The sequence below is a fragment of the Lytechinus pictus genome, chromosome 18 (assembly GCF_037042905.1).
Source record: "Lytechinus pictus isolate F3 Inbred chromosome 18, Lp3.0, whole genome shotgun sequence".
Taxonomy (NCBI): domain Eukaryota; kingdom Metazoa; phylum Echinodermata; class Echinoidea; order Temnopleuroida; family Toxopneustidae; genus Lytechinus; species Lytechinus pictus.
In genome coordinates, this window is record NC_087262.1 from 5,155,025 (window position 1) to 5,180,779 (window position 25,755).

General features: G+C 38.9%; 1 protein-coding gene across 1 annotated transcript in view; it reads right to left on the reverse strand.

Annotated features, from left to right (window-relative positions):
• Positions 1 to 25,755, reverse strand: part of LOC129282279 (uncharacterized) — a 42,993-nt gene that overhangs the window by 2,040 nt on the left and 15,198 nt on the right. The window contains exons 8-20 of the mRNA XM_064113316.1: positions 18,621 to 18,767; positions 14,303 to 14,519; positions 12,906 to 13,273; positions 12,069 to 12,309; positions 10,866 to 11,039; positions 9,904 to 10,205; positions 9,232 to 9,406; positions 6,526 to 7,781; positions 5,580 to 6,086; positions 4,809 to 4,965; positions 3,764 to 4,500; positions 2,053 to 2,920; positions 207 to 431 (exon numbers count right to left, since the gene is read on the reverse strand). Coding sequence (XP_063969386.1) covers positions 207 to 431; positions 2,053 to 2,920; positions 3,764 to 4,500; positions 4,809 to 4,965; positions 5,580 to 6,086; positions 6,526 to 7,781; positions 9,232 to 9,406; positions 9,904 to 10,205; positions 10,866 to 11,039; positions 12,069 to 12,309; positions 12,906 to 13,273; positions 14,303 to 14,519; positions 18,621 to 18,767 — 5,374 coding nt within the window. The remainder of the gene's footprint in view (positions 1 to 206; positions 432 to 2,052; positions 2,921 to 3,763; positions 4,501 to 4,808; positions 4,966 to 5,579; positions 6,087 to 6,525; positions 7,782 to 9,231; positions 9,407 to 9,903; positions 10,206 to 10,865; positions 11,040 to 12,068; positions 12,310 to 12,905; positions 13,274 to 14,302; positions 14,520 to 18,620; positions 18,768 to 25,755) is intronic.

The following is a 25,755-nucleotide window of genomic DNA, read 5'->3' on the forward strand; positions in this document are numbered from 1 at the left end:
CTATTTATGCACTGTCGGAAATTATGCCTTTGCTATGGTCATATCTGGCAACTTGTTAATAATCCTGGGGGGTGTTTCACAAAGATCTAAGTATGTAATTGGTTTTGTGCAGAAAATGTGTGCGGTCTCAGGAACATGTTAACAGAGGAAGTGCGGGTGATTGACAGGATTAAAAAATAAAAATAAATAAATAAACAAATGATTACCTCCCGATTGTCTATGATTTCCACCGTACTCGCTGGACGTGACGCTGGCCGATTCCCAGAACTCGTCGTGTTTCCCTGTACACAGGAGCTTGGCTTTGGGAAGGACCAGGATGAATAGGAGAACGAAGGCCTGGACGATGGCGTTGATGCTGGACACCAGAGAGCCGTAGATGGGATCGACCATGACGGCAGCGATGATCCATGCAACCATCACGCACAGGCAAACTTGATCAAGAACAAAAAGCAATTCAGGGTTGATATTGCTGCCTTCTGGATGATAGCAACTTTATCATTATTTTCATTATTTGTTTGGCGTCACCTGTGCCTGGGAGGCGAAAAGCGAACTGAATCACTATGACCCGCAGTGACCCGCAGGTCTCTCCTCCCGATATAACTGGTAGTATTGACCATTAGTGTCATTAAATATACAGAAAAAATTTAACATTTATGATTACTTATATAAAAACAAATGAAAGTACAAAATACAAAATGCCTTGAAAAAGCCTTGAAATTTCAAGGCTCAACATCCTCAAGGCCAAGGCTTGAATATTCAAGGCCAAGGCTTTGAAAAAGTAGGCCTTAAGACCAAGGTCAAGCATCTAGGCACTACTACACTGCTGACCTGCAGGTCTCTCCTCCTGATATAACTGATTAGGGGAGTGCAGGTGGACCACTACACCGGGGTTTCCCCCTACTCTCATACGAATAGTTCAGTGGGTTCTTGACGTGCAAAGGTGGTGACTCTCCTCGACACGGGGCCTCCATTTAACGTCCCATCCGAAGGACGGAGTGTTTTCCATCGTAACATAACCTGCATCTATGAAAACATGGGAGAGACGTTTACACACAACGCACTGGCTTCAGTCATCCGCCCGGGGTGGACTCGAACCCACGATCTTTGCTTCGACGGGAAGACGCGTTACCGACTGAGCCAACAACGCTCTCGCAAATTTTCGCTTGGCGACTTACAAAGGTTGAAGAACAGAGTGAATGCAAATGAGAAAGAACAATTGTAAAAAATTGGTGAGGTGGAACAGCAGTATAATCCTTCTTTCAGAGCTGATGAAAAATTGCAAATGTATCTTTTGTCAAGAATCACAGACTAAACTGCCGCTTTGATTCACCAAATTTCGACAAAGACCTCTTAGATGTTCTTTGTCATGACAATTATTTGACAATACATTTTATACTCTCTTCCTGAATCCTCTGTACATTGCTGAGCAAAAAGTCCCTGCTAATTGTGCTATAGTAATTTCCTTCACATTCTCCTTGACTTTGGAGCAATTTGACTTTAGAAGAGGTACGTACATGTTTTGCATGATCCGGTGGGTGTTTCATAAAGCTGTTCGTAAGATAAGAGCGACTTTAAGAACGACTGGTGATCCTTTCTTTTGGTAAATGGTATAGACCATTGGCGATGGTTTAGTGCGTAAGAAAGGTTCACCAATCGTTCTTAAAGTCGCTCTTAACTTACGAACAGCTTTATGAAACGGCCCCCTGGTCTGTATAGAGCAGAGTACAGTGTAAGAGTTATTAGTGGCAACATTGCCAATTAAGCTATTGTACCACAGTAACAAAATTTGTGGATTAGTCTCATGTTTTAACAGGTTATCCAATTCTCCCTGGGGAGTGGAAGATGTGCATAAATGTGTGCAGGATTGAATCTCATGACAAGGGTAATAATAGATCTGTAAGAGCTTAAGATGCATACAATACGTACGTCTAAGTGCCAAATAAATAACCAGTTTATTATTGTCTTTTTAAAAGTCTACTAATTCTGCTACACAATGCTCAAGATTCCTTAATAGTAACATTTACACAAGACTAGATTGGTACTTATACTCACGTGCAATGGTCGCGATGAAAACAGAAAACTCTTTGGTGAAGATGACCTTGATGGAGCACCAGGCCTGTACAGCGATGACCAGGGATACAACCATCAAGAGATAGATATACAGAAGACTCAGAGCAGTATCCTTTGACGTGTGTCCACAGTAGGCTGCAACGGTCTCTCCACCTGCCATTGTAGAGTAGACGAACTCCATAGGCGGTTGCTGAACCAACCACTGCACCAGGAATACCACCTCGATTGAGATGAAAACAAGGAAAATCATCGCCTGGCTCCCGTTGTTTATGAAAGAGGCCCTATTGCCGGCGATGCGCCGCTCTCGGACGCCGATCCGGTAGAGCCTGACGATCAGCAGGAAGATGGAGACGTGGCAGAAGCCGAAGGCCACACCGGTGATGACCCGCTGGAGGGCGCAGACGGAAGCGGATACGGGGGAGGAGTTGATCGGGACCAAGATGAAGAGGAGGAGGATACCAAGAAGGAGTGTGAGATGAAGGAAGGAGGAGATACCGCAAGCCACAGGGTTGCTCCATCTTGATATCACAACAACGATCATGACAGCAGCAATGAACGCTCCTACGGCTGCAATGGCAACCAGGATATAGAACTGAACACTACCGATCATCGAGAAGGGTATAGCATTGGTGCGGTTGGGTGTTGTCGGGGATTGGGTCGGTCCCGGTCGTATAGGAGGAAGCGGTCCACGTGTGATTGGGGGCGGTGTTGTGGGTGGAACCGAGCAGGTGTCTTCACAAGACAAACCAGGACTACACTCGGATTGTGCGGGACCAGGAGCTGAGTTGGCGTCAAAGAGCTGCACATCATTCGTGTTCATCATCAACCCAACTCGATTCCAGCTACCAACCTGAAAGATGATTTAGAAGAAGAAGTGTTAGTAATTTAAAGAGATCAAAGTATTCATCATAAAAATAATTATCACAAATTAAGAATATAATCAATGTTACTGCTTCTGGTGAACGTTTAAAATGGTTAAAAGGCAAAACCATTTTTGGAATGTTCACGTTCCCTGTATGGAGTAAAACTATACATGTGCTGGAGAACTTAACAGTAACTAGAAAGACTGTATATGATGGCCAAGTTCCCTGTTTCTATTTTATTATTTTAAGCAAATTTATTGCTTACATGTAGTAGATCAAAATGTCAACATATTAATACAGTGAATAAACTTAGGATACCTCCAGTGTTACCAGATAGGTACAAGGTGTACAGAAAACACAGAATATAAAAGGTACAAGATTGATGCATAGAAGAATGATTTCTTAAGGGATTTTTTTAAAAAAAGGTAAGTAATGGAAGAAAGAGGGTAAAACACAGAGATAAAAATCAAGGAAAAATTTAGATGACTGTGATGATCATAAACCCTTTACTTTTAAAGAACACTCAAAGAATTACATACAATCCTGGTACAGGTTTGTAGCAATTATTCAAAAGTACCTTAATTTTCTTGCATATTAGCACAGACAAAACCCTATGAATCAATATTTTTGTCATAATAAAAAATGTTGATTACTAAAAGAAAAAAAAAATGGTCATCAACATGCAACAAAAACGTCAGAGACTAAATCAGAATTAAAATGAAGCTACAGATCATTCTAGACCCCTTTGAATCTAATTTTCTTGTCAAGGAAAACTTATTTGGCAGTACACACCTAAATATAAAAAATGTACAATATAGCAATAAACTGACCTTACTGAAACTGGTAGTTTGACCATTCTGCTGACCGTTCCAGACATCAAACTGACCGGCTCTCACTCCTCCATTCAGAGTGACCAGTTGACCATCGACTCCAGTGAAAGACACATTGGCAATAGCATCCTGCAAGGTGCGAGGGTTTGCAATTGCCTCAAGGAAGCTGACACATAAACCATTGTAGTCATCACCGCAGAACTGCCTCAGGAGATTATGCGTCCCTTGCGCTACTGCCCTGACAGCATCAATGACATCCGATGAAGTACTTCCGTACTCTAAGACATCGTCAGGAGACGCGCTGATGGTTCCAGGGCATGGGTTGATGTAATTCCCATTGTCATCGATATCACACTTGTACTTGTCCTCCAGGTATTCTACAAACCAAGGACTGATGCCCTCATCACTCGCATCAAGGGAGGTGAAGTACTGCTGGAACGCTGCAGGAGGTGACGGTGTAAACAGGGCCAAGGAACCCGCAAAGCTCTCGGTGATATCCTCAGCCGGGTATTCTTGTGGGAACGCCAGGACGAAGGTGAGCCGTCTTCCACCTAGAGTTTTCTTTATGTCAAGAAGAGCTTTAGCTTGAACAGCACTTGCAAAGACCACTATAGCATTGAGGTTTGCGTTAGCTTCAATCTCTTGAAGAATAGACAGTTGGTTGTTAGCAGTCATTGCTGCAGAATGGCCTATGCAGATGTCAGCACCATAAGACACTTCAAGGAATGTATTAAACACTGCAAGAACAAAAACACAAAACAAAAATACACCATGAAGCAGTACTAGTCACACTGACTGATGATAACTATAATATCCAAATCTTCCAGTGTATACCTTTATCTTTATCAGTAACACCATATTTTTCTGTAATAAGCTAGAACACCTCTCTACTTTTCTTAAGGAGTTTGGACGACCTAAAGCTCTACAGTTCCAGTGTTATTATTACAGTATATTTTTTGACAATTTTGCATCTAAGTCTAGACAACATTTAAGAAAAGTGTCTTATTGAAAGACAACAGTACAGCAGCGAGGCCCGACGACTTACGTGCACGCTGTTGCCTGTCCTGGCCGTCAAAGAGGGCACCAACGTAGCTCCATGAGTGGTACGTTAGAAGACTGACAAGAGCATTTGCTTTGTCATTGTAGCTTGGTGTTATACTAATCAGATTGGAAGACGGGGTGTTCACAGAGGAAAATGATATCTGTAAAATGAAGGGGTGGAAAATTTATTGAAGAGATGTTCCAGAAAGTTTTTATTCTTAACATTTCATGTCAGTGGGGTAAATAGGGTGGAAACTTATTTATAACTTATTTCGCACAAGTTCAAGGATCAAGAATTTATCTATGATTGTTTCTCAAATAATGTTAAATCAATATGAAAAGACAAAATAAAGTGAAAATTAACACAAAACATCCTGTTTGTTCCTTTGCACTGGTAGAACATTGATTATTTTGGAGCACAGTTTATTTCATTTGATTTGCATACCAACAATTAATCTGTTGACTACTGAATTCTGTGGTTCCAATCGGCTTGGACATGGACCACTTGATTTCAGTGGGGCAAGGAGTTAATCAAGTGATTATTATGTTGTTCCTGTAATCATCCAGTTATCCATCGTGGACGTAATATTAAAAAATGTTTCACTCAAGGTTGTTATAATGTTAAGAAGATGGTCATAATTTCTCATTCTGAATGAAAAGTATTTTGGCTTATCACATGCAAAATCACATTCAAAGAATGGCCAAAAGTTGTACATTTGGCTCTTGGAAATGTCTATTTTCATTGGCCATTCCTGCTAGCAAAGTTATCTCATACCTGAGTATATTGATATTCCCCTGAGACCATTGCTGTATTGGAAACCAGGTCAGGTCTACCTCCACTCACTACTGCAGCAATCTGGAACCATGGCTGATGAGACTCAGTCAACGCACCACTCAAGAACGAGGAGAGTTCACTAACACTGCGGCTGGCACTTTGGCATGTGTCCAACGTGGTTGTACCGAGGGTGACACCAGGTAGAATACTGTCATCCGAATTAATCTCGTTGATGGCATACAGCATGGCTTCGGCATCGACGACACCGTCGATGCGCAGAGACCCACACTCCGTACTGATATCCTGCGGCTGATTGTGCGCAGCGAACAGAGCTGCGATCTGGAGCTCGCCGCCTCGCTGGATGACCGTCGGTCGAGGAGCTGTGGCTTGGGAGCATTCCGCACAACGACCGGTGCAGTTGCTCTGGACACTGTCAAGTACGGCTGCATCATTGTAGAACTGAACATCCTGCGATATCACAAGGTTACCGGATTCCCACATTCCAACCTGGAATTGAAAAAAGGAAAGTAAACAACATTATTAAGTCTTTCACTCAAATCACTCTTTTTATTGTAGGATTTCATATGTTTTTTCATCCTTTATTAAACTTTACATGACCTTTCGTAGAAACTTCTTAGACATCTTTAATTTGTTGATATTGCTAACAGAAAAAAGGAAGACTAAAGACAATGAGAACAGATTTGGTAAATGCAGAAACATTGGTCTTAATCAGGAGGATTCTCAAGACAGAAAGAAGTAGGAGAAAGTGTCATTTTGGTTCATGAGTCAGGAACCATTCATGAAAGAAAAAAAAAATGCTGACTGAAATAAATGATGATGAAAGTCTAAATCAATTGAACAGATACAGTATGGTGAAGAATGAAAGCAGAGATTGGTCTGAATGAGGACACTCTAGAGAAATACATACAATATGTAGAATTCATACCATATTGAAGCTGAGACTGTCATCAAGATTGATGATATCATAGCGAGGTTGACCATCTCCTTGTTCTGTAAACATGAACTGGCTCCCATCTGCACCTATGAAGCTGGCCCTTCTAATATGATCATGAATGAGCTGAGGATTGCTGAAGATGTCATCGCAAGTTTCATACTCTTCCAAATCAGGACAAAGGTTCTTGATGGCCTCATCCAGTCCGACTGCAAAAGCCAAGACAGCGTTGATGATATATTCCACTTCCGGTGCCTGTGTAAACTTGTCACTGAAATCCAGCTGGACCGGACAGGGGGTATCAAATTGGTATGGTTTCCCGCTGATCTGACATTGGAAGGTTTCCATCACATAGTCCTGCCACCAAGGGTTGCGGTGGTTGCTGTAACTGGAGTGCCGATCAAAGTACGTTTCGAATGCCGGTACTGCAGTATCTTGCAGGTCCACAATAAGCGTTCCTCGAGCAACCCTGTTGGCATTTGCAGTGATATCCTGGCGATTGCCCCAGGTGTCACCACCAATCCACTGCAAGTCAAAGGCTTCCGCAGCTTCTGCAGCTTCCAAAACACCTTTGGTATGGCCAGCTGAAGTCAAAAGGACAACCACCTTCGACTGAGGATTAGACATCAAGGACGAGACGATGCTGGGGTAGTTCACCACCCCCGTTGCAGGAACACCAAGAGCCATGGCAACACAGATTCCCCCACTCCTCGCATGCTCTCTGAATTCCGAATAAATGTCATTCCCATAAGCGTTATCAGAATACACCACGGACACGTAAAACCAGCCAAACCTTGAAATCAGATCCACCAGGGCACTTGCTAGATAGGTGTCGGAAGCTAGCGTGCGTAGGAAATACGGATATTCTTCATCGTTGCTCAATTCCGTGGAGGAGGCTCCGTAGCTTATCTGGTTGACCATCAGACTATTCAGCACCTCTGCAATCGCCAATGACGTATCGCTAGTCTGCCCACCTATTATCCCAGCAACGCTAGCTTTGGTTGGGAAGTATCCATTCCTGTACTCAACGGTTCCACCCACATAGTTGGACACCTCTCTTCGTGCTTTCTCGTCACTTCCACAGGTATCGAATCCAACCGCACCCAGCCGGAAGTTTGGAAGAATGGTGTTATCATCGTTGATCAAATCCACGGTGTACAGGAAAGCCTCTAGAAGTTGCATGTTGTACGTATCAACACGGCCTGTGCAAGTATACTGGTCATCGGCGACCTCAGAAATACCAAAGAAACCTGAAAACAATAATAATAAAAATGGCAGACAATAAATGATAACAAACTTCACTTTCTTCTTATCTTTCATTATGGGGGCTTATCCCCTTCTTAACTCAAGATGCATAATGGCAAAAATAATGTTACAAGTAGTATTTGTACATACATTACATACAAGATATTAATTTAAGAAAAATAATTGCACTATTGAAGCAATATTGTCCACAGAAGTCCGCAGGTTAACCCATTGCCCATTGGAGGTTGGTGATCCTTGTACAAAGCCCTTGGGAAACTAAAAATTCAGTAGTTATCAGGTTAACTACTTGTCCATGGAAGAATTGGGTGACCACATTACAAAGCCTAAAGACATTCAGTATTCAGGTTAACCCATTGCCTGTTGGAACCAGGTGACCACTGTAAAATGCCTATGGGAATCAAGAATTCAGAAGTCATCAGATTAATCCATTGCCTACTGGAACCTGGGCACCTGATTTAATTATCATGTACAAAGCCTATGGAAATCTTGGAATTCAGAAGTTACCGGGTTAAACCCATTGCCTACTGGAACCAGATGGTCCCTGTACAATTTTTTTTTTGTTTTGAATAATACAAATCAAAGCAGATACTAACCAATAGCGCCATCTCGAGTCCTCTACTACTCATACCTGGCCAGTTTCCTGACCCATAATGCTAGTGTAGTCTCGTAATATAGACCCACTTGAACATGCTAATTATACTAAATACATTTATACCGCAATAATTATGTTACCAAGTAGCAAAACAATTACTTTTCCTCTCAACACATTTTAGTGTTTCTACATACAAATGCAATTATAGGTCAATTTATTCTCTGTAGTATTAGTAGATGTCTGAAAACGTATATTTTAAGACTATGTATTCATAACACATAGTCAATGAGAGACCACACACAGTTCCCTCCCCCTTTAAGCCTGCGGGAATTACAGGATACTCGGGTTGACCCATTGTCCAACTGGCCCTCTAGAATCGGGTGATTCAAGTAAAAAGCCATGTACAGTTTTAGCTGTTTTTCAATTATTTTGGACCACTCTTTTAAAACTCATTACCTAATTCTGTTAAATTATCTAAATCTCTTAATCAGTCTAAACGTACATGTCTCCGGGACAAAACACTTCTGAACACGGCTTTCCTTTTATTGTAATGATTTGTTTTCACCCTCTCTCTCTCTTTCTTGGACTTATTTTTAATTATGTTATGATTATGATTGTATTGTTATTGTTCATTCGACATGGATTAATATGATTTATTGTTATCAGTATGGGGCCAAGGCAAGCAGTTGTGCTTTCTTTGACCCCTCCACATGTTAAATATCTTTTAATGTCAAAGATTTGAATATATATGTATTTTAACTGTGGAAATGAATTTGAATTGAATTGATTTGAATGGGAATCAGAGAATCCAGTAGTCAACGTTTAGGTGTGTCTAGTCTTACCTCCTATCCAGATATCTCCTTGTATATAAGCCGTCAGACCTCTATCAATCCTGTTACATTCATCACATACCCCCGTACACTGTGTCGTTGGGTCCGTGATAGGCTGCCCATTCTCATTATACACGATGAAACTCTCTTCTGTACTGGTGAAGGCATAGGAAAGATATGTGGCAATCTGAAAGAAGACGGAAAAACAAGAGAATTGATTTTATGGCATACTCAAGAGCAGTTTTCTCAGACTTTGATCCTTTTCAGAAGTGATGTGAAATAATGACTATTTTACAACAAATTGTCATATGCTTGATTTCTTTCAAGAAGTGATTTGAATTCATTACATATTCAATATCAATTTTCATAGCCTTAATTCCTCCCATAAAGGATTTGAGTTTGATATATTCATGAATTATTTTCATATCATTTTTTTTTTCTAGAAGTGATCTAAGTTTATGATATATTCAGGACAAATTCATTGCTTTATAGAAGTGATTTGAGTTTATGACATATTCAAGACAAATTTTCATATCCTTCTTTGTTAAAGTGGTTAAAGTTTATCACATATCAAGACCAATTTTCATATCCAACTTTTTAAAAAGTGGGTAGAGTTTATGACAGGTTCAAGACCGAATTTCATATGATCTAAAACAGATTCAAGATCAATTTTCATATCCTTACTTGGACAGGATCCAGAGTCGACCCTGACACCTGGTAGTTGTAGATATAGAAGTTGGTCACCACGTCTCCGATGGAATTGAAACGAATAAGCTCTTGGCCGAACGGACTTGTAAACGTCTGCCGGGTGATTTTCCGGAACAGCTCGCTGCCCTCACTGGCGACAAGATCCGCACAGATCTGGTTGGAGGAGGGGCACTTCTCTTGCTGGAGGTCGTGAAGAGATCTCGCCATGGTGTACGTTGCGTCCACCACGTCAGCGACTGTTGCATCGTAGAGGTCCTCAATGGAGAGCGCTTCATTACCTATGATTATGAGAGTGAATTCAAGGGTATATTTTTCACAAAGATTGAAGTTGGACTAGAGTCAGGATTAAAAGCTGTTACTGGATAGGACTCCACTATCTTTGATTTAATACAAAAACAACATCAAGGGGAAGTTTCACAAAGAATTATTAAGTAGGACTAAAGATGCACTAAGTCCTCATGGGATAGGACCTCAATGCCTCTGATTACAATGAGTTAAGTGGACTTTTAAGTCAAATTGGACTTAAAGTGCCACTTTCAGATCTAGCAGCAGCGGCCTTGTCAACATAAATCTTAACAAAGTTTAAGTTTTTGAAATGTAATCAAAACTTTCAATGTAAACAAACCTAATCCATAAAACTTGGACATAATGGTAATCAGCTAACATTGATCATTTGGAATGAGTTTCAGGTCACAGGACCAAAGTCAAAGGTCATTTAGGGTCCCTGAACTTTGACAATGTTTAAATATCAACATTAAAAAATAGAATTTGAATTGTCATATTTTTTTTTTCAAACTCAACTCTGCTGCTAAATTGGTATGTGTAATGCAGGCAAGACTACCAGAGGCATTCCACTTGTTACTAATCATTATCAATAACATGAACAGAGTTCCTGATCGGGAGTTTCCCCAAATTGGAAATCAGCCATGCTCACTGACCTGTACATGGTGTAGGATATGCAGCAGTAGATGATCCGAGTCTACACTGGAAATGCTCCATCCAGAATTCGGCAAACCACGGGTTCCTAGTGTTGGTCTCTGGCCGCAGGCTCATCAGGTAGGTCTCAAAGGCCGGCGGGTAAGTCGGCCTTTTCCTGCCAACTTGGGTAAGGCCTATGGATGTTATGGTATGAATGCAAGCTTTAGTACTCAACTTTATACAAGGAGAATCTACTGATATCATTCCTAACGCTTTATTTTTATTGGTCTAAAAGGAGATGGTCTAACGCCATTGTGTCTAAACTCACTTGATCTACTATCAATTTGGTCCAATTGATATTTGGCCCAATGATCACTTAGACTACATCACTTAGACTGTGTAAATGCTGTTCAGTGTCATTCCCAGATGGTCCTATTTCTATTTCTTCTTCCCCACTCTTTGGCACTTTGTCATATGAAAATTTGGTTCATAAACAGATCTTCTAATCATATGGACTAAATGGTGTGATACCAAGTGGCTATCAAATGAAATGGGCAGAGCCTAACTGAAAACGAAAAAAAAATGGTAAATGGGCTGAACGGAAATTAGACTAAATGAGTAGTAGATGAACTGGTTGTAGAAAAACAATGATTAGATTATGTAGGATAAGAACAATAGAAGGTAGACGAATTGGGTATAGACCAAGAGACAATTTATCTTCTCAATGTCAAAAGATATGATGGAAATCATTCAATGGAGAGATTTAAAAAATCAGGAATTTTTCAGGCTAAAATTTGGTTGCCAGAGAGTCTCCTTGATGAATACACACAAATGCCATTTGTGGTAAGAATCTCAAAATGAGTTTGAACAGAATCCAATAAAAATGACTTCTCAGGGAGTTTGTTTGTACTGTATAGACAGAAAATTACTTGTCAAATGATTCTTATAGAAAATGTATAATTTCTGAGATATGAACAAAATAAGCACTGCATTTCAGCAAGATGAAGGGTCTTCTTCAAAGCAATATGATACACTCTCACATGTACTTATCTGTGTTGATAATCTTCAGCATGATCAACTTAGATTTAATGTTCTTACAAAGTTAGGTGTATCTAAACGTACCAGATCGAGATCCACGGTGATAAGAGGACCTTGATTGTACAGACTCATGAAATCACTGTTTTCTATAACTACACCAGTTTAGAAAAAACTTCACAACTCACCCCTTATTATATTTACATCATTCTGAAGATACTCGTCCAAGGGAAACATGACCTCACCCACCAGGTAATACTGTCCCACGAGGTTCCTGGATGACAGCTCAGATAGGAAGGTCCGGATCAGAGATGGTTCCGCTAAAAGTACAATGAACTTTGCCTCTGATTTAGCTGCTAGTTTATTGAATGTATCTTCCCAATTGGTGCTAGTGCTGATGGATATGGATTGTGCTACACAGAGAGAGTTCTATAGAAAAGAGAAATAAACATTGACAAAGTTTTCTTCAACACGGGGGGGGGGGGGTGAGATAACAAGAGAAGTTAGCTTATGACATCATCTTGCACCACTATGCGTAAAGATTTGTTCCCTGTTCCTCAAATCAATACAAACTGACAATGTTTAAAGTGGCGTATGTTTGAAGCTTAAGTTGATCAAATGTTTTTTAATCAACTTGCTTGTTTCATTTCATTCTATTCACTATTCAAATTCTCTTAAAATGTAAATAGATTTGGCCTTTATTCGTCCTATTCCTTTGAAAGGGAATTTCAAAAACATGCAATTAAATCCAAATTCATATAAATGATTGGTGGTCTGTGTACATTACTTTTTTTGCAAGAATATGTATAAGTTGATAATACTAAGTCGTTCTTCATCGGTTCTAAATTTGCGATTGCATACACTAACTCTCTATCACCAAGTGGGAATCAACCCATGAGATCACAAGAATCAGAACCTCAGCTCAACTGAAAGAGCTTTAAAGCCTGCCTTCTCCTTCTAATGTTTGGTGCCGTGAGAATTTAAAAATCGGCCTGACACCAACACCCCAGATCAAAATCACCTACCTGTCTACCTACGCTGGTGAAGACAGACCTGGCAGAAGAGAAGGCGTTGGTGTAGAGCACCTGGACATACTGGACACCTCTCACACCAAGAGCCCTAGCCAACGGCACGGTGCCCGCGTAGGAGTTGGGGGTCATGCGCGCAAAGTTTGGGAAATTCTGGCCATTGGAGAGCTGACTGCTAAAGGAATTGTACGCTATGAGGGGGAGCCCGTAGAAGGACAGGATGCGATTGACAGTTGCGACTTCCTCGTCGCTCTCCGGACCGATGACGCCGTAGACCAGCTCGTCGTACCCCTCTTGGCTTGTTCTCTTACCCGACCCGCTGGCTCCAAAATCGGCTTCTACGATGAACTGCTGGGCTGCTTCTCCTGTCACAATCAACAAAACACCAACTTGTAGTTTCGCTTTGGTATGGTTGTAATAACAATTTTTACAGAGTGCCTGTTTAACCTGTTTTTTTTCTGCAATTAAGAGTGTGCTAACATATTAAGTTTGCCTCAAGATAAGAAGAACACAATAATATTAGTATTAAGTGCATTTCATTTGAGACTTTGGTGAATTCGATGCTCTGCTTTGAAACATTTGTATCGAACAGTGTAGATATTTCATATTTGGGTGAATCCACCAAAGACCACTAAAGGGAGATAAGAAATACTCTTAATGAACAGGTGGTCTTAATAGAAACACCTGTCTTTCTATGGATGCTACTAATGCAGCTTGTGTTAACATTATCATTATTTTCATAATCATTATTACTGAATCATCTTTTCCATGAACACTATACAAATAGCGATAGGCATGAGTGCGATGGTGCGAGATTTCGCATGAGGTGAAAGAAAGATGCTCTATTCAACGAGGTGTTAGCCGACTTGAATAGAGTGTTTAGTTTTTTCCCCGAGTGCGAAATCTTGCACCATTGCACGAATAAGAATATTCGCTATTTGTGTTGTACAACGCCTCAGAGTTTAGCGAAAATATAAAAAAGGAAAACTTTTTCCCTGCATTTATCTATGAAAAAGGAGCGAAAATATTGAAAGCGAACAGCAAAATCCCTCAAGCATACATGATCTTGGGCAGCATTTGCGCATGCGGCCAGCAAGCTATACGCTTATTTCACTTTCATTTTTTACTGAGCGCAATGGATTGAATCGTATTGTGATGTCACCTCCTAAAGCCGTGCAACGGTACATTTTGGATGGTACGTCGTGTGTGCAGCGGTACGAATGTTTGACATTTAGCCTCCCATTTGCTCGCGTACAACAAGCTAAGTAGGCGTTGTATGATAATAGCTAAAGGTATGTACCATTCTCTAGGGTTGTGGACTAAAATTATTTCTTGTTTAGTCTAGATTTAGTCCTGACTTAACCTATGATGACAGAACCACCCAACGTACGTACCTGCTACTCTGTTATTAGAGCAAGTATCAAAGCCATCCATTCCAAGAGAAATGGCAGGTAGAAGATTTCCGCCAGCATTAATTTGATCCAGAGCGTACAGCATGGCTTCAAGACGAAGGACGCCCTCGCGGCGAACTCTCCCGCACGACCGAGTAGTTTCGTTCCAGGAATGGACAGAGAAGAGTCCGCCTAAGATGATATCGCCTCCCACATACACCTGAGTAATACAAGGGGATATCAAATTAAAAGCCATGTTCAGTTATAACTCGGAAAATGATATACTTATTGTTCCTCATTTCAAAGGGGAAGAAAAATGTCTCTTCGAGAAAGGTGCCACTTCACGTATAAACATGTATCCTCTGTAGAAATTTTGGCCGAGGGGGGGGGGGGCTCCCCATCTTGATTAGCACCTGCATCCGCAGGTTAGTATCCACCTGGGGAACAAAATGTCATGAAGCTTGTTAGAAAACAAATTTTGCAAGTTAAAAGCTACCAATCTGATTGGTCGATGGTAAATTTGCTATAGATATTGTGAATCTGTTATTATAACAAGTCTTCATGAAACGGGACCCTGGTTTGGTCTAATAACTGTTCATTCCAACCACCACTTGTTCTACTTGAAATATGCCCATATGATTTATTCCCACTTTGTCTAATTATCATTTGACATTTTTGATAAATAATGAAAATTTGGTTCATTCATCTCATCATATAGACTATGTGGTGTTCGATCAAGTGGATATTACAAAAGAAAAGAATAGCCTTCCTGGATATTAGAAAAAGTGCATGGGTATAGAGTACCGAAGTGTGACATCATCAATTTTCCCTTTTTGCATGTCAGCGTTTTTGATACCATATTTTGGTAGAGCATATGATGAAATACCTCCACTACCAAAGCATGGTGCGAATCGGTCCATGGGGGCCTGAGATATAACCTCATGAATACATAATTAGCCCCATTGAAGTCAATGTACATGTATTTTTGGCCTGGTTCCTAAATTTTTGTATATCAAGCCTCAATTGACTGATTCGCACCAAATTTTGGTAGCGGAGGTATTTTATCATGCTCTACCAAAATATGGCATTAAAAATTCTGAAATGCAAAAATTGTGACATCATCACTTCGGTACTCGATAGCAATTAGACAAAATGTTTGGTAGACAAACCTGGTGGCAGATGTAGTTGGATTAGACCATGTTGGATGAGACCAAATGGAAAATAGGCAAAATGGCAGTAGACCAAGTGGCAATTAATTTAAATATCATACCCTTGGGCCCAAATTCACAAAGGTGGTTTTGAATAACCATGGTTGAGTCAATGGTTTATGCAGATTTCCTGTATGAATTATGCTTATTTTACCGCGTATATTAAAAAATTCCAATTCTGATGCGCGCTTTTGTCACAGTGCGCCAAATTGACGCCTGCTGCCTTGGTTATCCATGCTTTTTTATTCATGAGTCCACTCTTCAAACAGTGGACTCGTGAATAAAATAGCGCATCTTACCACGGCAACATAGGCATCTATTTGGCAGACTGTGACAAAAGCGCGCATCAGCATTGGAATTTTTATACACGCACCCAATACGCGGTAAAATAAACGTAATTTATACAGGAAATCTGCATAGCCCATGATGGATTCAACCGTGGTTTTCCTTTGTGAATTCGGGCCATAGAGTTCATAAAATTTATTTTCAAAATTCTTTAAAAAAAAAAAATGTCAATTTACCCCGGGGGGGGGGGGGCCACTTACATTGACGAGTGGATACCATGCGCGACCAAAAAAACACGTAAAAAGGATGTCTTTTTCAAGATCGGGCACGTTACGTACGTACGTAACGTGATAAGGGTGTCAAAAACACAAAAATAATGCAAAAAGGGTATCTATTTCGCTAGGAAAGCTACGTGTTTAGGGTCAAATTTGCGGGGATGATAAAACAAAAATTAAAATGTTTTATAAAGGATGTCCTTTTTGCCCCCACACTACGTGTTTAGAGTCTGATTAGCGCGAGGTGTGGAAGCTGGGGCCGTACTAAACCAAATGGTGTGTAAACTAAAGGTAAAACCGACGACCGACGGAACAAACAATAAAATATCGCTGTTTAGGGGTTCATTTCAGGGAATACTTGCCAAGAGTATTGTTTTGTTTCCAATACTTGTTAAGGGTAGGGTTTCAGACGCCAATACTTGTTAAGGGGTGCATTTTCAGAATATGGAAAATACGTGTTTAGGGTGCTTTTCGAGACCACATGGTCGCGCATGGTATACACTTGTCAATGGAAGTGCCCCCCCCCCCCCCCCCCGGGCAATTTACCCACCCAAACACCTTGTCCAATGGCTTGACTTCCAAGATAAGTATATTAAGATGAGTCAGACGAGTTTCCACAAATAAACATAATAGAGGAATTATACTTCCTTCCCTTCAACTTCCTTCCTTTCTTCCTTCCTCTATGTAATCATTTTTCAATCTTGGCAATGCAACATGCAGTTTGCTTGTTTCTATTAAATATAAATATGTCTTTCTAAAGTCTACAGCACTTTGGAAGCAAATGAACTCATTCAGTCTGTACTCTAAAAACTTCTTTTATCCCAATTTAAAAGCATAGAACCTTTACTTCAGGATAGATGATATGGTTCCTTTTATCGGCATCTATATTTAGGTTCAAATTACTTACTAAAAGTGCCCCTTGAATATTGAAAATTTGTTTTTTAGAGAGAAAAAAGGGATAGAGAGTTAGGGAAGGGGAAAGAAAGAAAACGGAAAGATAGATAGATAGATAGATAGATAGATAGATAGATAGATAGATAGATAGATAGATAGATAGATAGATAGATAGATAGATAGATAGATAGATAGATAGATAGATAGGCAGGCAGAGACAGACAGATAGATAGATAGATAGATAGATAGATAGATAGACAGACAGACAGATGATAGATGGATGGATGGATGGATGGATAGATAGATAGATAGACAGACAGACAGACAGACAGACAGATGATAGATGGATGGATGCATGGATGGATAGATAGATAGGTGGATGGATGGATAGATAGATAGAAGGGGACAGATAGAGGGTGTTAAGAGGGAAAGAAGGGGTGGAAATAAGAAAGGGAAGGGATTGACAAACGGAGTGGGGAAATGGAAAGAGAGAGAGGGGGAGGTGAAAGGAATGAAAAGAGAGTCAGACAGAAATAGAGGGGAGGAAGGGGAAGTGGGAGGGTGAGAGAATGCAGTGAAAATCAAACAAAATAGAAGAGAGAGCTAAGAGAGCAAAGGTGGTTTCAAACCGCCTCGATCATAAGAATCCCTGTTAAATTACAAGAACTTTTTAGGCTAAAAAATACCCATCAATTATTCCTGCATTCACACCGCCGCGAAACATACCCTTCGGGATAAATTCCTGAAGTTAGGAGCATGCGCAGTATGGTCTGATAAGCAGGCAAGGCGCAAGATTCAAAACCACTAGCTCAGCAGCCACCCTCGGCGCCCACGCCCAACTACACGCTTGGGCTAAAAGTTCCCGTAAATTGCTTTCACATTGCCAAAATACCTGCGACCTTGGAAAAATCCCCGCGAAAGTTCTCGTAATTTTGCCAAGTACTAATAGTGGGTGTTTTCTTTCGGGGATATTACGCACAATTTGCTTTCACATTGCCAATATTACCTGGTATTTTCTGATCGGGTAAATTTCCCAATCAGAAAATACCTGGAACTGACGAACTTCGAGGCGGTCTGAAACCACCTAATGAGAGAACTATTTGGAGGGGAATAACAGCCGATAATATGGACTGAGGGAATGACCACAATAAATAGGCCTTAAAATTTGTTTGTTAGACATATACAGGAAAAACATTAGGGTCAATTGGTCTGTATTTTGTGAAGGTATGATTATAAAAGAGCTCCTATATCTATGTCATGTGAAGATCTAGTATTGTTAACACACAAGTATTCTATGATTATGATACGGAAGCCATTTGTCAATTTTTATCAACTCTACTTGTTAAACACAAAAGGAAACTGTATGAATATTAGGGTCAGTCAGTTATTTTTATTTTCCATTTTGAAATTTTCATTCAATTTTCATTCATTTATTTTATTTTTTATTTATTTTAATTTGTTTCATTTTATTGATTTATGTATGTTTTTTAACATTTTTTTATTATTATTATTATTTTTTTTTTGGGGGGGGGTCAAATGGCAACAGATTTTCACTATCAGGTTACTGCAAAAAAAATTGTTTCGGGGCGGGGGCAGGTGGGTGCCTGAGCTAGATATTATGTTAAACTAGATAAATCAACATAATTCTAAAATTCTCACCTTCTTTGCTTCTGTGGATACCGAACTGCAGGCTTCATCGAGGCACGGTACCTCACACGCTGACGTCACAGGCGGGTCGGCAACCCCTGACCACAAATCGGAAGAGCCCGGTGCATAGGTCAGTACATCATCCTCCCACGAACCAACCTGCGGTTTAAACAAAAAACGTATATCATCATTTTTATTTACCTACATTGCTTTTCCTAGAACGACCCTGAGCACTAACAACAAGAAAATGAACAGTCTAACCTGCTCTAGCAACCACCAAGGCCCCGTCTTACAAAGAGTTACGATTGATCCAATCAATCCTAACTCTATGGAAATCTATAGAAAATAGAAATGCTTAAAGCCTCTGTTTGAAGAGAGCGTCAGTGATGACCACATAATATTTGGAAGGAGTTATAGTCCTATCTCGAGCCACGGAGCCAGTTTTAGGACCGTGATAGTACCCCACAAGCAGGCCCCGTCTTACAAGGAATTGCGATTGATCCGATCAACCACAACTATTGACGACCAGCAACATCAACATCTAAAACGTATGTTTGTTCAAAATATTTTCTAGATATGACATGTATTCATCATTCTTTTCAAATTCAGTGCAATTCTCTTTGTTTAGTAAGGAGATTGCACACATTTCATGTAGAAAAATTACGGTATGGCTGGAGTTCCATAAAGATGAGATTGATTGGATCACTTAGTAACTCTTTGTAAGACGGGGCCCAGGTTTCACTGTTCTGCAATTTTTTATAAACTAGATGGATACTGGGTTTGTTCCAATAATAAACCGGGGCCCCCATCTTACAAAGAGTTATAGAATTGATCCGATCAACAAAAATTATGGAAAGCCAGCAATTTCAACATCTAAAATGCATGTTTATTCATAATACTTTCTAGATATGTACATAGGCTATTCATACATTCATAATTTTCTTGAAACTCAGTATGCTTCTCTCCGTTTGCAAATGACATAGTGCAAATTTCCTGTAGAAAAATATGACAATGATGGATTTCCATACAGTTGGGATTGATTGGATCAATCGCAACTTTGTAAGCTAAGCTAATGCTAATTAATGAAAAATGATGATGAAAATCCATAATTTATTGTTCGAAATAGACATCAAATGAAATACTCCGAAAATTTGCTTTGCCCAATCGATCGTGGGCCCGGCAGCCGCTGTGCAGCGCCAGATCAACGAGGCTCTATCCCTTTAATCGTTGAAAGGCCAAACTGGGTAGCAGCAACTCCCATCTTTTAACGTCTTTTGGTCTGACGCGGCCGGGGTTTGAACCCCCGACCTCCCGGTTGTGAGACGGACGCTCTACCAACTGAGCCAACACACCGGTATGATGGGACCCTTATGTCACATGCGGATTAACAATACAATATCAAAATCAGAAGAATACAATAATACGGTACCATTTTAAAACAATTAAAATATTACACATATGGACAGTGGTCCATGTGAAAGCCGATATCGTTAAAAAAGTGACCTCAGCAAACTTGTGCATCTGTATTTTATGTTGGTATCTGTGTACAGGTATATGGTGAAAGTTTGATGAACTTTGAGAAAATGTTTTATTCTGATATGATTGAAATTATGAAAAGTGTCTGGTATCAGCATACACCTCCAAAAAATCATAATATTTCAGAGTCTGACCAAATCAGAGCACTCTTGACCTCTAACGTAACTTGAGTGATCTACATCATACTTTTTTACTGCCTTTATTCAATTATTTGGATGTCCCTGACTCCCTGTATCTGAAATCTTCTTTTGTTCGAGCCTGTATTGTATTGATTGTGAGGATAAGGCAGTGCTTCCACTTTTCAAAACGGAACTTCCTGGAATTTACTCTGAAAGCTCTTGGAATTTTACAAAATATCCTGGAATTTTCTCGCAAAAAGTGTTCACCCAGGACCTGGGTGTTGGTATAAATAGGCTACATTGTCAGATAATTTTCGTCACTTGATAAAGATTTGCAGCGGCACTCGAAAGCTCATGAACTTGTAAACTAGTGAACACTTTTTGCGAGAGTGGTCACGAATTTCCTAGAAAGCTAGTGAACACTTTTTGCGAGAGTGATCACGAATTTCCTTGTTGACCATAGTAGATTGCGAGACAAATGAATACCCTCTCGCGATTATTTCAGTCCGCAATAATGAACCTATTTAGTAACACTATTCAACTTTGTAATAATCAGAAAAATAGGCATTTATGTAGCTTTGAAAATCTATTTTTTCTGAGGCACACTATTATCATCATTATTATTATTATTATTATTATTATTGTTATTATTATTATATTCCAGCTTTAGCTTGAACAGTCACTTCCAACACTCAGTGCATATTCAAGGAATTGATCCTGCCAGGTACCCATTCACCTCAACTGGGACCATTGCCCCACCCTATTTTATTTTCAAAGTGATTAATATTGAAGGTGAAAATAAGCAACAACAGAGGACTGAAAAACAAGGGCATAATTTGTTTTCTTTTAAATAAGAATGTAAAGCAATTTATCTTTGATTTATCCCCCTCCCAATCCCCCCATCCCCCCCCCCCCAAAAAAAAAAAAAAAAGGAAAAATTAACACAAATATTTTTTTACCAATAATAATGTTCACAGTTGGTGAACATCACAGGAATATAGTTAGAATCTTACATTTTCTTCATCAATCATCAGAAAATTATTTGTGGGGGTTTTATCAAAAATATTTTTGGACCAATAACATTTTTACAGATAAAGAATAACAAAGGATATTTGAAAGTTTAGGATCTTCTCCATCATTCAAAGAAATGTGTGAAAATAAGTAGGACCTCTGTCATGTTCCAAAATAGATTTCTGTTTTCAAATACCTGTTCTTGAACTCCACAAAAAAAACATAAACCACAAAAATAAACTTTATTGAATATGAACCACACAATACTATCAAACAAATAGACACTGACTGGGTGCAGGACAACAAGACACAACAAAAAATATATATATATTTGTTGTAAGTTTTTACACTTAATCATATTCAGGTCAAATTACTTTGAGTTCAAAATCTTAGAAAGATTCTGATTGGAAAAAAGAAGAACCTTAGTGGGTTTAAAGGTCATAATAGAAGTTATAAGTCACCATATACATCTAATAAAAAGAGACCTCAAAAGAACCTACATGTACATGTAATTGGATGTTAAATGAATTAATATGAAAATTAGAATATCTGACTCAAAATGCTCTTTTTTAAGGTCTCAAGTGTCAAATTTTGAATGATAAATCATTTTAAAGTGCTATTTGATTCTTTCTGGCAATTTTATCTATTTACACCAGGTTTCCACTAAATCTCAGTCTAACCCATCTTTATTATGTTTATATTTAATTCAATTCTTTACAGTGCCATGATGGAAATCGGCACTTTAATATTTAAAAAGTCTTCATAAAATTATTATCAATATCATCACTATTATTCAAATTGTTAACATCATAATTCATATTTTGTTTCTGCAGTTTTTCCCCTTTTTTGTATTTAAAATATTGAATATTTGAAGATTCACAGAGATTAGAGAATGACTACTCTCCAGTTTATACGAATAATGGGTTTGTCCTAAAGATCATTTAAGAAACAAAATTTTATTCTGGAAAGATATTTTAATAAGAAATAATAATACCAAAAAAATTTTGGTATGGATTTCATCAAACAAAACACTAAATTGCAAAATCTTTTTCTTTTCTGAAGTGGAGATATAGAATTTGAGACAATCATTTTTTATGTAACAGGTGCGGGAAGGAGGGGGGGGGAGTGGATGGTACATGTATAATTCCTAAGCTTTAATATGCTATAGTTGTTCTGTTTCTTAGAAACGTAGAATAAAAATTATTGAATACCATTAATTCGACAGAACTGCCATTGTATTGATATTTTGTTTGGTCTGGCTTATGGCAAATATGACCTCCGTGTTCACTGAACTGCTGAATAGCTGTTCTTTATTGGTAAAATGAGGCATACAATTTTTTGAATTCACAACTACATCAAATCATCTACTGCTCATTACCAATATAGTATGGAACCTTGTTAATATAGGGGCCCACTTTCACAGCGAGTTGTGATTGATCCAATTGATATCAACTACAAAGCCTTCAAAACAATAACCTAAAATCATTCAAACAGAATATCTTAAGAGTACTCTTAAAGGAGAATGAAACTCTTGGAGCAAGTTAGCTTTTGTGAAAGCAGAAATATCAAAGAATAAGATCAACAAAAGTTTGAGTGAAATAGGACCAGCAATAGAAGAGTTATGAGCATTTGAATGTCGAGATCACTAATGCTATGGAGATCCTCCCATTGGCAATGCGACCAAGATCTGTGATGTCACAGATGAACAACTCTCCCCTTTTGGACACTGAAAATATACCCCAAAACATCTCTTTTTGCTCAGTCTAATCATATGACAAACGATTCATCAATGATATAATGTTGTGAAACCTCTGTACTTGTCCTCTCATAAAGAGAACACCTCACCTTGTGATAGACTCTATAAAAGTGAGAATATAAGTGAAATAAGTACTAAAGTAATGAGGGAGTTGTACGTGTGTGACATCACAGATCTTGGTCGCACTGCCAATGGGAGGATCTACATGGCATTAGTGATCTCGTCTTTCAAATGCTCATAACTTTCTTATTATTCATTCAATCTTCCTCAAACTTTCAACAATATGTTTCTTTGATTTTTCTCTTTGATATGGATACAGCTGGTTTCTAGGGTTTCATTCTCCTTTAATAATTGAGGAGCAAGATAATGTCTTTGATTTTATTCAAGATGCAAACGATGTTTGTTTTTCTATCTTACTATGCTATAGGGGCATTGTTTTATTTTTTTTGTTTCAGCTTAATAGCTTTGTTTCTGTTTCTGTGAATGCTTCATTTTTTTAGCCATGTTTTACTTCAACAAAGTACTTAAGGGACTCTGCACTTCAAACATATTGGCCCGAATTCACAAAGGTGGTTTTTAAAACCATCGGTTGAACCCATGGTTTATGCAGATTTCCTTAATAAATAACGTTTATTTTATACTGCATATATTAAAAAATGTCCAATGCTGATGCGCGCTTTTGTCACAGTGCGCCAAATTGAGGCCTGTTACCATGGTTAGATATGCTATTTTAATCATGAGTCCAAAGTTTGAAGAGTGGACTCATTAATTAACAAGTGGAACGCCACTGGCAGTCTCGCCTGCATTACGCAATTTAATATAGCAGCAGTGCTAACTTTGAAAACTACTATAAAATAATCATTCACAAAAACATCATTCATATAATTACATAATACCACATTCATTGACCATAAATGACATTTGAACGGAGACTTAAGACTGTCAACTACACCCATGTCCACATTTCATTCACTCTATCCATAAACTTTCAAAGTTATGATGGCACTTCAACAATTACCCCAACATGGCCTAAGTTTATTGACCTTAACTGACCTTTGACTTGGTTTTGTGACCTGAAACTCACAGGGGATGTTCAGTGATGCTTGATTACTCTTATATCCCAAGTTTTATGAACTAGATCCATAAACTTTCAGAGTTAGGATGGTAATTCAACAAATACCCCCAACCTGGCCAAAGTTCATTGACCTTTAATGACCTTTGACCATGGTCATGTGACCTGAAACTCGTACAGGATGTTCAGTGATACTTGATTACTCTTATGTCCAAGTTTTATGAACTAGATCCATAAACTTTCAGAGTTAGGATGGTAATTCAACAAATACCCCCAACCTGGCCAAAGTTCATTGACCTTAAATGCCCATTGACCATGGTCATGTGACCTGAAACTCGCACAGGATATTCAGTGGTACTTGATTAACCTAATGTCCAAGTTTCATAAACTAGATTCATAAATTTTCAAAGTTATGATGGTAATTCAACAAATACCCCCAACTTGGCCAAAGTTCATTGACCCTAATGACCTTTGACCTTGGTCATGTGATCTGAAACTCAAGCAGGATGTTCACTAATACTTGATTAACCTTATGTCCAAGTTTCATGGACTAGATCCATATATTTTCAAAGTTATGATAGTAATTCAACAAATACCCCCAACTTGACCAAAGTTCATTGACCCTAAATGACCTTTAACCTTGGTCACGTGACATGAAACTCGAGCAGGATGTTCACTAATACTTGATTAATCTTATGCCCAAGTTTCATGAACTAGGTCCATATACTTTCTAAGTTATGATGTCATTTCAAAAACTTAACCTTCGGTTAAGATTTTGAAAACAATTTTCCCAACATTGTCTAAGTTCATTGACCCTAAATGACCTTTGACCTTGGTCATGTGACCTGAAACTCAGGCAGGATGTTCAGTAATACTTGATTAACCTTATGTCCAAGTTTCATGAACTAGGTCCATATACTTTCTAAGTTATGATGTCATTTCAAAAACTTAACCTTCGGTTAAGATTTTGAAAACAATTTTCCCAACATTGTCTAAGTTCATTGACCCTAAATGACCTTTGACCTTGGTCATATGACCTGAAACTCAGGCAGGATGTTCAGTAATACTTGATTAACCTTATGTCCAAGTTTCATGAACTAGGTCCATATACTTTCTAAGTTATGATGTCATTTCAAAAACTTAACCTTAGGTTAAGATTTGATGTTGACGCCGCCGCCGCCGCCGTCGGAAAAGCGGCGCCTATAGTCTCGCTCTGCTATGCAGGCGAGACAAAAACACTGGACTCATGAATCAAATAGCGTGGATAACCACGGCAACAGGCGTCAATTTGGCGCACTGTGACAAAAGCGCGCATCAACATAGGACATTTTTTAATATATGCAGTATAAAATAAACGTTATATTTATTAAGGAAATCTGCATAAACGCAGTAAAATAAGCGTAATTTATACAGAAAATCTGCAAAAACCATGAACTCAACCATGGGTTTTCAAAACCACCTTTGTGAATTCGGGCCATTTTGTTTATGCTTCATCCTATAATGTACTACAACTGTAACAACATTTATCGTGTTTAATGTAAATACTGTTTTGCATGGTGAAAAATAAAACAACTAAAATACTCGTGTAACCAACATTTGATACGAATAGGACAATATCTACATTAAATAAAACCTCTGTGTTAAATATAGAAC